At 41.3% G+C, this 13,025-nt stretch overlaps 1 protein-coding gene across 2 annotated transcripts; it reads right to left on the bottom strand.

The window, feature by feature from the left end:
• Positions 1-1,509: 1,509 nt before the first annotated feature.
• Positions 1,510-12,699, bottom strand: LOC5519320 (ATP-binding cassette sub-family C member 4). Of its 2 annotated transcripts, none has more exons than XM_032364230.2 (8): positions 10,926-12,699; positions 7,694-7,974; positions 7,034-7,132; positions 5,173-6,332; positions 4,619-4,786; positions 3,525-4,095; positions 2,891-3,027; positions 1,510-2,405 (listed from the first exon to the last, which is right to left on the bottom strand). In XM_032364230.2, exons 1-8 carry the CDS (start codon positions 11,466-11,468, stop codon positions 1,570-1,572), a joined length of 3,795 nt encoding a protein of 1,264 aa, XP_032220121.1. In that variant the 5' UTR covers positions 11,469-12,699; the 3' UTR covers positions 1,510-1,569. The 2 variants fall into 2 exon arrangements, with proteins under 2 accessions (XP_032220121.1, XP_048586947.1); XM_048730990.1 differs by having other exon boundaries at positions 4,619-4,783.
• Between the last annotated feature and the right edge of the window lie 326 nt (positions 12,700-13,025).

Raw genomic sequence — 13,025 nt, 5'->3', positions numbered from 1 at the left:
ATTCAACAACAAGTAACTGGACGACTTTTCGGGCTACTATTTGCACCTTTTGGAAGCTACAGGTTTTATCATAGGTGAGGTTGATCCAAACAATAACAAAGAAAGCTCAGATGTCATTCCTCACGGCATGAATAGACTGTTTAATCCTAAAACTCCACGGTATGTAGAGAACAGACTTCTGAAGGAAAATGAAAAGGCCAATCGCTTTGTGCTGCTTTATGATTTGATGGAAATATTGCATTTACAAATAACAGGCAGTACTTATCTTATAAAGAGACTTTTCTAGGTCTTTACACCCCTTGTTATTTATTTAAAATTATATAGATATAATAATATCTATAATAATAATAGTAATAATGGTAATAATAATAATAATAATAATGGTAATAATAATAATAATAATAATAATAATAATAATAATAATAATAATAATAATAATGTCTTTATTGAGTCTAGAGATAAAGAGTACATATCTACGTACAGTTACAATCATAAAAAAACTAAGCTTAGGCTTAGTTCAATCGTCGTATTATCCATAGCCGTATTCAATGCAAATGCCTGCAAATGAATCGAGTCAATTGTTTTATCTTCATTTGCACGCATTTGCATTGAATACGGCTCGTGGATAATATGAAATTTGAACATAGCCTTATATACATCTAATATTACACCTAATATATACAGGTGCAGGCGCTACAACATGTATTGAAATATCAACCTATTTATATAAGGACATCTGATAAAAGGATGATACTTTGCTTCGCTTAACAAATTCCTTGTAGGTTTGTATTTTGGCAGGATCTTGGCGAGCTTTTGGTATAATTAGCTTTTTAACCCTATTCATCTTGGGGGAGGGGGGGGGGGGGGCTCCTCCGGGAAAATTGCTATAACTTCTGAACCATAGCAGCTAAGAGGCTAAAACCTGGTAACTTTTCCTAAAATCTATCTGCGGATGTTTTGATGCCTTTGACATGTGAGACGCTCCATGTTACCATGGCAACCGTTTTTTCACACAGGTCTCCCAAAAACTAAAAAGTAGTGAACTTTTTATATTCTAGTCCTATTTCTAGGATTTAATTGCCTTTTTTGACTTTTTTGTTTGTTTAGGTGACAAGTTTCACAACAGCGCTAGATATTTTTTACCTCGGATATTTTTTTTTTGGGGGGGGGTCGGTAAATTTTGCTCTTTCTCAAAGCTATTGTTAAAAATGTCACTAGATTTACTGACTTTAAAAGCTTTATCATTACTATGAGCAGTATTACATGCATTATTCCAGATTTTCTTTTGCTTTTTTGCAAAAATCATAAGATGGTGGATCCAAAATGGCGGACCCATGGAAATTCTTACAAAAAAAATTATCATAAACGTTTCATGAATGACCCCCCCCCCCCCCCCCCCCCCCCGTCACAGACAGCTCAAAAAAGCCCAGTCCGAATAGGGTTAACAATCTTCTCGTACAAATGGCTCGTGAATTTATAAATATGTTGGAATATAGTAAGCAAGTGGTATCATTTTGTCTACTCGATTATTCTCTCTTCTCTCATAGTAAGCACGCGGTATCGTTTTGTCTACACAGTAATTCTCCCTTCTCTCATAGTAAGAACACGATCGCATTCTGTCAAACTAGTAGGGAGATGTGCTATAGTGACTATCGTACAGTCGCACAACTCCTCCCGAAGCGCCTGCTGTATCTTCTCTGTGGTCAGCGGGTCGACATGCGCAGTTGGCTCATCTAAAATCAAAATCCTGTTTTTGCGCAACAGAACTCGTGCTAAACAGATCAACTGTCTCTCTCCCAAACTCAGGTTCGATCCCTCATCCATCAACTTGTAATGCAGCCTCGACTCCAAGTTCTCCACGACATCTCTCATTTGCACTCTCTCTAGAGTCCCCCAAATCTCTGAATCCGCGAATTCCCCATAAGGATCCAAGTTCTCCCTGATGGAGCCACGAAAAATAACGGGGGACTGGGACAGAATAGACATCCGTTTTCTTGTCTCGCGGATGTTAACAGTTGAAATATCTATTCCATCGACGAATATCTTCCCATCTGCTTCAGGCATGCGCATTAACGCCGCGACGAGGGAAGATTTCCCGCTCCCTGTTCTCCCCATAATACCAGTGTTCTTCCTCCCCTCAAACTTGCAAGTTACCCCTTTCAGGATCTCAGGCCCTCCTTCGTAATATCTTAGCTTGATGTTGTCCAGCGTGACTTGTCCGGAATTCGGCCAGTCGCCAGGGGGGACGTAAGGAATTCTGTACCCAGGTTCTTCTTCAAGTTCTGTGTATGACGTCACACGCTCGACTGACGTCATGAATATCTCTACTGTGGAGAACCGCTGGATCAGAGCTTGGGACATACGGCCTAGGTTGACTGAGTAAGTGAGACCGAGTCCGAGTAGAACTGCGACAGTAAACAGAGCAAATATCACTATCTTTCTTAGCCGTTTGCTACCGAGTCCAAGTAGAACTGCGACAGTAAACAGAGCAAATATCACTATCTTTCTTAGCCGTTTGCTACCGAGTCCAAGTAGAACTGCGACAGTAAACAGAGCAACTAACTACACAGCCTCTTCAGTAAGGCTGCGACTTTTTAAACTGCAAAAACATCTTTAGGGAATAATATAGAGTTAAGAAAAATCAACAAAATAATCGAGAAAAGAATGGAAAGAGATGACACCCCAATCCACCCATCCAACTCCCCCCACCCCATCCGCCCAGAGTTTCGCTAAAAAAACAAAAGCACCCCCTATACAAATATACCACTCTAACAAATATACCAATACAAATATACCAGCCCAGCGGAGTATTCGCCCATGATGCAAGCACCAGGGCCTACAGTGGACCTCCCCATCCATCCCATGCCCCAGTAAAAATGCACCAACCTACCAGAGTATTCGCCCGTGAGCACGGCAGCAGCTCCTACAATCAACACAAGACCCACACATAGCAGCTCCACTCGCAGACTGAGCCAGCGCTGTCCTCCCAGGGACATGATGTATGCTTTGCTATGATGATCCTGCAATCTGTTAGCCACAACAATCATCGTTTAATAAGACCGGGAAGCAATGGGTATTATTGTTATTGTGGCTCAATGGCCCGAGGGCGAGTTATATCAAAAAGCACACTTAACATTGTGCAACATGCGCCTCTCTTCTGAAACAAATCGAACGATTAAAAAGTAAAGACAATCCTCAAGGGAAGCTAACATGCTAACTCATGATGGCATCTTCAGCGGAAAAGCTTATACCAATTGATCATTATTAAATCCATCCTGCACCTACAATCACAGCTTAAACGACAACGTTTAACTTCGGATTTTCTTCCCGAGGTTATCCGTTTTCAGAGTTTTAACTTTAAAAATGCTTATATGTTAAAAGTAACCATATAAAGAAAATGCTTATATCACATTCAAGGAATACAATGCATTCTTATATGGTGAAGAACAAATAATGGCAGTTAGCAATACTCGACTGCAAATATGATGGTGCCTTAATCTTGAGATAATAATTTCTACACTCACTCATAAAGCCTGTTAATGAAGATCTTCTGACAGCCCCGTGTACGGATCGTCTCCAGGCCGCTCATTGTCTCAGAGATATGCGAGATGACAGGACTCCGCAAAACCGACTCCATTCTTTTGATCTGCCGTGATGCTTTGAGGTAATATCGCGTCATCCAACCAAAAAGCACGACCAACGGCACTGAGCCAATAAGAACCCAGGGATTCGTGAATGACGCCATCGAGACAGCCATCACTTGCCCTAGACCAATCTGCGTCGTCAACACAAGCTGCACCGGGAGTAGTTCATCCGTTATGCCGATGTCCTTAGAAAATCGATTCAAGATACGTCCGACTGGAGTCGTGTCGAAGAAGTAAACAGGGGCATGAATGATAGAGCTGACCATTTGCTGATGCAGCGAGTAGGACGACTTGCAGCAGATGAAGTAGAAGAGGATCACGGCGATGGCGTTGATTGCAATGGCACCGATGACCAGGCTGAGGAAGATCAAAATATTGTCTCTGATCTGCTGGTGTGCATGGTCTAGCGTGCTCAGGTGAGACAACCAGACGTCCATTGCGGTTGACACCACTTTGAGAAAAAAAACAAAACAAGCATTTTACTACTTAATTAAACCCCACTTCGATACAACGACAAGTATTTCATTACGCCTAGTGCACACTAGCAACATAACGACATGGGCGTAATGACATAAAAGAAAAAACATGTTTTTTTCTCTTATGTTGTTATGTCCATGTCGTTATGTCGAAGATAAGAGTGCGCGCGCCCATGTCGTTATGTCGATATGTTTAGCCCGACATAACGACATGGATATAATGACATAAAATGTCGTTATGTCCATGTCGTTATGTCGAAAATAAGAGTGCGCGCAAACAACAAGAAATACCTTATCGTCAAATAGTAGTACTATGGGAAGTTCGCTTTTGCTTTTTCTTATTTCATTAACTATGACTCCTACAGGAGACATCCATTTCGTTCACACCAATTTAAGATAATACAAAAGACGTAGACGCTAGCTTTTGTTTACCATTCTGCAAAGAAACTTCCGTTTCTATTCGGATAACAACAAAACAAGGTAATAGTTAAATAATACCTTGTGCGATTATGAATACCACAGCCATGAGCAGGAGGGCAATGCCGGTTACGCCGGCGGTCAAATATCTGAGGTAAATACCCCATGATATGTTTCCAATAACTATGTCCTCTTCATCTATAAAAATCCCAGTAGGTTGCTGAACTGGCCTTCGAGCACTGTCTTCTGCTGAAAGCGACAAAAGATGGGTCATTCACTGAGGACGTAAAGGAACAGATAAGAGATAAATGTGTTCTCCAGGTACTATAAATGTGGACGTTATGGATGCATTGATTTTTTTTTTTAAACTTTTGAGTATTTTGTTTTTGGCGATTTCCCAAGCTTATTACTTAAAATATTGGGGGGGGGGGGGGGGACGTGCCCCCATGCCCCACCCCCTGGTCGCAGTGGTTTATGGGTAAAGTATAGATGTTTACATTCTGGTCTAATGAGGCACAGCTGGTTACGGCACATTGATTCTCGATTGCAGCCTTCGTAACGAATCTATGCTGAAAAAGCTTGGCTTTGCAGAAGTTCAAGAGGCTGAGGGTCAAGGCCCTTGATTCTATACGTACCAGTCTCAGATGTATCCTTGGTGGAATCTAAGCCCAGTGATGCTTGACCATCTACTGCAAGAGCAGCTAAGTCTTCAATCTCGCGCTCGTCAGAACACTCAAACTCACGCTCAACGCAACCTTCCTCTATTAGTAGGACTTTGTCAGCACGCATCATGCAATACTCGCTATGTGTGACCAGCACCCTTGTCTTGCTGCTTAACAAACCATTGATGCAGTCGTCCATAATAGCCTTACCCACGTTGACATCAAGAGACCTTAATGGGTCATCCAACAAGTACACGTCAGCTTTGGCGTACACCGCACGTGCTAAACTGACGCGTGCTTGCTGGCCACCACTCAGGACGACACCTCGCTCACCAACCACCATCTCGTCTCCATCCGGAAACTTCTGCAGGTCTTCCACGAGTTGACACGCCTTGACAACTTGACGGTACCAGTCATCTTTATAGCGTTCATGGAATATGATATTTTCTTTTATTGTCCCAGAAAATAACCAAGGTGTCTCAGGGACATATGCGACTCTCCCTTTACAGTACAACTCTCCCGATGCCAAGGGAAGCTCTCCACTGATTGTAAGAAGTAAGGATGTTTTACCAGAGCCTACGGGCCCAGTGACGGCGGTCAATGAACCCTCGGGAAGTTGAACAGTGATGTCATTGATAAGAACATTGTTATTATCTTCGTAAGCTATACAGGTAACACTACTCAGAGTTATACCCCCTGCTTCCTCTGCGCTTTCTGACTCTCCGCCGCCACGTGATTCATCACTTGTGCCAGCACCTGCACCGTCAACATTTTGCGATCCACTTGAAGGTTCCTTTTGATCAACTCCACACTCTACTTCTTCAGGAACTTGTGCTTTGGTTCGTTTTGCATCCGCAGTCGATAGATTTGGAAGGACTAAGAACTCCTGTACTCGATGTAAGGACCGGGTGACCTCAGCAATTAGGAGTACTCCGTACTGCGCGGTTGGGATCTCTAAGCTCAAGACCCCGCCCATCGCAAGGATCAAGAAGACAGTGCTAGGGGTAAGGTTGTCGCCGGACACCAGTACCCCTAAAGAGCAGAAAAACGAGAAGATTCCAATGAAGACCGTCCAGACGATGTTAATCCCGCTGGTCACGATGTTTTTATGGAATATATTCTTCATCTCCGTTCTGTAGGAAAGTAAATGTAAATATTTAATGCATTCAACAGACAGTGCTGAAAAACGCAAGACTAGTTACAGTACCGCGCGGTTAAACCAGCCTTTTTGTTTTGAAATGGCGGCGTTTTACCGGCGAACTGCCACATTTTGGCGAATGCTAAGAAAACTAGATCAAACCTAAGGCTAAAATTTTCCTTATGACTCCCTCATTATCAAACAAATCTGTCATCTTTTGTACAGTATGGTTTTTATGCTGTACAGTAAGTCAAAACAGCGACCGAAGTCAGCCTTTCGTATCTTTACTCGAACGATTCAACACTGAGATTTTGTTTGTTTTCGCCAGAACACGCGCATGCATATACATTATTCAGCACTGTCCATTCAACATAATAAGGCCTTCTTCTGGTCTACTACGAGTTTCTCGATAAAAACAGTTGTGACAAAGATAGTAGCTTGTGAGAATACGTTCTATTACAGAATGGTTTCATTGCTTGTCAAACGCCTGAAAGTTTGCGCTAGTCCAGCGTTGTCCAGCCGAAAAAAAATGCTAGGTGCTATAATAATTTGCACACAGTGTTAATCGAAAAGCTTTTAACGCTGCTCCAGTACAAGAGACTTTAAATCACACACTAGGTTACACAAACCTTCAGATCACCTTCACCTCTACCCTCTATACCTAGTCATCTACACAAACCCATAAACCACTCCTACCTTCTAATTTCTCTGATCTTGTTCTCGTAGTTTTCCTCCAGCCCCAGACACTTGAGGTTACGAATACCGGTCACACATTCGGTTATGATTCCGATCCGCCTAAAAAATTACGAAGGTGAGACGCCCATCGCTAAACCTACTCAAACTAGTGTTCAAATGGCGAAAAAATATGACGCAACATTACACTTACCAAAACTATGAACACTCCATACACTACCTAATGAATACGCTTTCTACCTAGCAGTTAATAAATGCACTCTTTTTTATAAGAACGTCTAATTTTCAGTTGAGGCTGGGCCGTTCTTATTTTTGGGACATTTTAAGGCTGAATATGTTCTTAACGATAACACTCAATGAATTAGTAGGAAGAGAATTACACAAATGATCCATACTACTGATAAGGTTGTTACTATGAGCACAATTTGATTCTGCATTTAAGAACGCATCAGGACTAAAAAAAATTTCTGCTATCTGAGCCTCGGCATGTAAAATAACCACCAACGATTGAAGTCTAATACGGTATCAATGATATTTGATTAAAAGTATATTGGTTACTCGCTTGAATTGCCCGATGGAAATGGATGCTCTGTATGACCCAGACTCGGGAATGAGCGGCTGTGAAAAATGGCGGTGTGACTGGCCTTTTTTAAATATACGCACTTGTCCGTCGCTTGAGCTGTAAGACCACGATAAGCGGACGCCAGCTTAAACGACAGCCCCATATACGGCACAAGGAACAGGATGAAGCCTAGCCCCGCAATGGCAGCCACGCCTGCCATGGACGCAAGTTGTACCATGTAGCACACCGTGATAGGCACGCACGAGACCACGCCCGACATCCAGATCAGCAGGTACTCAAAGCGCTGCACGTCATTGGTGCAGAGGGCCATCACGTGACCGCGATCGAAGCGCTGGAGGGTCTCTTTGTCGACCAGTAGAATCTGATGATTGATTGAAGGTGATAAATATTAGGCATAGCCATACACGAACATGCACAGGGAGCCCACTCAACTCAGCAGTTGAAATAATATTCCGATTTCAAAATTAAAAAGTAGTTTGACGTTGCTGCTGCTCAATCCCGCCATTATTTGCCATTCTAAGCTGTTTTAGCCGCTGTGAATATTTTCCGTCGCCTTCTGTATATAAAATAGAAAATATATAAAATTTTATACAGAAGGTGACAGAAAAAATCCACAGCGGCTAAAACAGCTTAGAATGGCAAATAATGGAGGGTAGCAGCAACGTCAAGCTACTGTTTTATTTTCAAATCAGCATATTTATTTCAACGAGCAAACTCGCTCATACAAACTCTGTAATAAAACTACACTCGCCGTGAGCCTGGGCTACCTGTTATTAAACAATGCGCTGAGTTGAGTGGGACATGAAGAATGCAGTCTTTGTGTTCTGGTACTGTATAACCATCTTAGTAGATTTTGACTAGCTCAGTAAAGTTTGACTGTTGTTGATATAGGAATCCCAACTAATTGGTCCCCCCACACCAAATACATCATATGTATAGGTATTGTGGGGTAGTGGTCAATGATATGGATATTAAAATTGAGATTATAAGGTTATTTAATGTAAGGTTGCGAGCATGTTTGATGTCAGTCAATTATATGATTTTATTGTGGTAGAAGGGCACTGTTAGCAATAAGAAGCATTCGTATGAGATGTTATGTGATTTTTATTAATAGTTTAATGCACTAGAGGACCTATAATCTGTAAGAACAGCGACGTCGACTCTGATGCATAGATTGGAGAGGAGTATGCTTAAAGTTTGTTAAGTAAATTTAGGAAGCACATCGTCGGGTGTAGTAGCTGGAATTTATTTTAAAATTTTCATATTTATTATGTGTAATTTGTTTACAACACGATAATGTATAGCTGTGTATAATTGTATATAATATTATATTTTCTCTTGGGTGGCAAAAATTGCTTATTGTTATTTCTATAAGATGTTAAAATTATTTTGAAATGTATAATACAATAATTCGTTCTTCCTAAATAGAAATCCGCCGGCGTTTCCGTTTTTTCCTCCACCACAATATTGAAAAATTGCGCAACAATATCCTTATATGGCACAGCCCGAAAAGCCACGTTGGCCATACTCTTCCAACTTTCTAGATCCGCCATTTTACGCTACTTATTTATCGAGGGTGTATTATTTAGTTTCGGTGTTTTTGTTTTATCGCTACTTTACAGCTTTCTTGGATGCATCAATGATTGTGATACATTAGAAAAAGCTGCACAGTTGTCTGTAATTCACGATCATGAAACTAGATCTCGATACGCAAAGTTTGGTTTTTTGGTAGCCATCGCTCTCGCAATGTAAGACGAAGCAAAGAACCAAGTAGGATTCCAAAGAAACAGCTTACACGTGCTTTTTAAACAAGCAGATACTTACATAAGAAGACTTACGCGAAAAAATATCGAATTCATGACTTTCGGTATTACGAAGAAATCTTTATGATATCACGAAGGATTTGTGTGATACGACGTCTGGTCAAGAAGAATAAAGTAACTTACTCAAGTATGTGAGGTGTATCAATTCAGCAGCAGCCATATTATTAAAAAAAGTCACTTACAGAGAGAATTGTTGTGAGTTTAATCTTTGTAGAGATGTAGAAACTAATCCTGGCCCTGTTATTGATTCCACTAAAACAATAATTGCACCTTTTACAGTGTGTTGCTATCATAGCTGTCCACTCTCCCGCATTAGGCAGGATTCTCATAAGCCTAATTTTCTTGAAAATATCCGCCCTTTTACTGTTTCTCCCGCATTAGCTATCTTGATACTTCTAATACATTCACTGTATTTTCTCAAGATTTTTCCTAAAGCGAGGTTGACAGCTATGAGCTATGACTTTGTGTGCGCCCTCAGATTATAATAATCAATTACTACCTCGCTGTTGGTCAGTATCATGAACTTTGGTAATAAATTGTATACCAGTTTATCAGCTTTATCAAGAAAATAATATCATATTTTATGTTGACAGTGCCTGAGATATTCACGATGTTTGACATAAACTATCAGCTTCAATATATGGTATGGCGGCAGAAGGTTTTGCCTTTTTCTATGAAAATGTTTTACACACATTATTAAGAGAAAAATATGTCTTCCATTTAGACTGTTGGTTCAAATACTGTGGCTATTTATTGTACTATCGATGGAATATTTAAAACATTTAATTTTCATTCCAGAGGTTTGTTCAATATGGCCAGTTCTCTAGGATCTTGTGTATTGTTAGAGATATAATCATTAAATGATTTTTAATAAACTATTTCAGAGCTCTCTATAATATTTTAAACTACATTTTTTTAACTGAGGGAGTGGTCATTAATTACTGGGGGCGGCAAATATGTAGGGGGCTTATTTTGGGGGCGCAGATTTAGGGGGGAACATTTTTTTGGGGGGCTGTCATTAAAGAGGGGGTCACATTTTTTGCGTCGAATTTAAATCTGGTTTTAATATAATAGTGAGCAAGTGAGTCATTGTTGAAATCAAAATTTTATTCAGTTCACAATGTTTCCTACTATAGGGGGGGGGGGGGGTTTGCAAATTTTTGGCGGAAGGGTGCGCAGGTAAAAATATTTTGTGAATATGGAGGGGAGAGTGCACAGGTAAAATATTTTGTGAATGCGGAGGGAGGGGAAGGGTGCGGAGGTAAAAATATTTTGTGAATGTGGAGGGAGGGAAAGGGTGCAGAGGAAAGAATATTTTGTGATTGTGGAGGGAGGGGAAGGGTGCAGAGGAAATAATATTTTGTGATTGTGGAGGCGGAGGGAAGGGTACGCAGGTAAAATATTTTGTGAAAATGTAAAATCTGAAGATACTGGACTAAAAAATGACCCATTTTATGGCGGGGTGATCGGTATGCGCAACACCACTTACCTTGTTATAGATAACGCCCCGGAGCGCAGATCTTAGCTTCATGCCCAGTCTCTCCGCCTCAAAGCAGTACGAATAGTAAACTACACTCTTTACCAGAAGAACGACAGGGAGCACCACAGCGCATGCCCAGAGAGACGTCATGGCACCAGAACGCTCTCTAACAAGAAGGCTCACGATAATTGACAGCAGCGTTGGTATGGCAATACCGCACGGAATGTACAGCGACAGCAAGCCAACGAGAAGAAGCCAATCTCGCAATGGAATAACTTTCACGACGCAACGCCATAGCCTGGGGGCTTTGCCCGAAGACTGGTTTCTCCGTAACTCCTCGCTCCATTCCAGGTCTAGTTTTTCCGTCATGTGCCGCATCTCGTCGCCGGGTTGTATAGGAAGTAAATCATCTTCGTGAAGAGATCGAGTGTTGCCCATCCGTATGACATCGCTCATCCAATGAAACGTTATCAATGAAAGTAATGACGATTGCCGGTATGATTTTGTAGTGCGGCTCGAAAGATCTTGAATCTTTTTATAATTATACTTCATAATTCCTGAATAATTACTGAATGGATTTTTAGAATACTGAGCAATTCTTAAAAAGTTATAATCTTGCACCGTGCTGAATTCGATTTGAAAATCGCCGCATTATGTATCAAAAGTTTTTTTCCCCCGCGTCTTTAAAGTTTTCACTTACGGGCCGTCCTCAAACTTTATAGTACGCTCTCAAGACGTCGCAAAATCGTTTGGAGCTCCAATATTATATATGCCTTTAAAATGCAACCGCACAGGTCACCAAAACTCGTCCTGATTTTTCTTGACTGTGTCAATAGTTGAGAATCGTCTTCGACCCCAAGCGCACTCACGCGAGTGACGCTTTAAGTTTCAGAAACTTCTCGTCCGAGAAAACCTTCCAAAACCAATAGTGTTTTCTCTCAAAAGTCGACCAAAATGTCTTCTCCTTGCCTTTACGAATATACCAATCCTACAACGCGTTTGAAAGCGCAAAGTTTAAAGGACTTAGCGTCGGTGATGATAAGCTCGTAGTGCTATCTAATTACAAAGGCGAGCTATCTGAAACCCTCTCCGTGTTCCTCCAATTGCAGACGTCGATATCTCGACGCCGAGGTGGGGCGAGTAAAGATAGCAACCCTTGTCAAACTTATCGGAGAGTTGTGTTATTATTCAAACTAGATAGCCGGAATACAGACCTTTAAAAAAATGCAATTCATGTTTGCTAAAAGAGAGCGTTCGATGTGTGAAGTCACAGCTGTACAAGACCCTTTTTTTGGATATATAAATTGCAGATGTAGACAAAGATTGAGAGGGTTGGTTATGCAAGGTATTACTAATGCAAGCATCTCTTGTGCATCTCAAGCTCGAACCCGTGGAAATCCCGAATCACGCAACATCTTTTAGGAGTCCTAACATCTAGGGAATACGTGGGTATACTTTTTCCACGGTATTTTTGCTGGTCGCAAGGTTGAAAATCAGTTAGTCTGATCTGTTCTTTAAGTCATTTATGCATATTTTACGGGAGATATTTCATATATTATGCGAAAAGTTTACAATTCCCACGCTGCTTATCATAATAGAAGCTAGTAATTGCTCTCACTCAAGGTGACATGTGCCTAGCAGGTCAATCAAGGTGTCAGGTGCGTATCAGGCCACGTAAGATTGGTGGGCACAACAATACAAAAACATTAAGAAAATATCGGGGGCGGAGGGCACAAACACGCCCCTACAGGTCATTATAATTTTTAAAAATATTGGGGATGGGGAGGGGGGGCACAAACACGCCCCTACTGGTCATTTCCTTATAATTCTTAAAGATATCGGGGATGGGGAGGGGGGCACAAACACGCCCCTACTGGTCATTTCCTTATAATTTTTAAAGATATTGGGGATGGGGGTGGGGGGTGGGGCACAAACACGCCCCTACTGGTCATTTCCTTATAATTTTTAAAGATATTGGGGATGGGGTGGGGGGCACAAACACGCCCCTACTGGTCATTTCCTTATAATTCTTAAAGATATTGGGGATGGGGAGGAAGGCACAAACACGCCCCTACTGGTCATTTCCTTATAATTTTTAAAGATATTGGG

Source organism: Nematostella vectensis, chromosome 8 (assembly GCF_932526225.1).
Source record: "Nematostella vectensis chromosome 8, jaNemVect1.1, whole genome shotgun sequence".
NCBI lineage: Eukaryota > Metazoa > Cnidaria > Anthozoa > Actiniaria > Edwardsiidae > Nematostella > Nematostella vectensis.
The sequence above is the reverse complement of the archived record's forward strand: the minus strand, read 5'-3'. Positions and strand labels throughout refer to the sequence as shown.

Coding starts and splice junctions, on each gene's coding strand:
- LOC5519320 (XM_032364230.2), bottom strand. CDS start 11,468: ATGAAGTATAATTATAAAAAGATTCAAGATCTTTCGAGCCGCACTACA. Junction 7,975..10,925: donor GGGGCGTTATCTATAACAAG/GTAAGTGGTGTT, acceptor ATCAATCATCAG/ATTCTACTGGTCGACAAAGA. Junction 6,333..7,033: donor AAGATCAGAGAAATTAGAAG/GTAGGAGTGGTT, acceptor ACTTTCCTACAG/AACGGAGATGAAGAATATAT.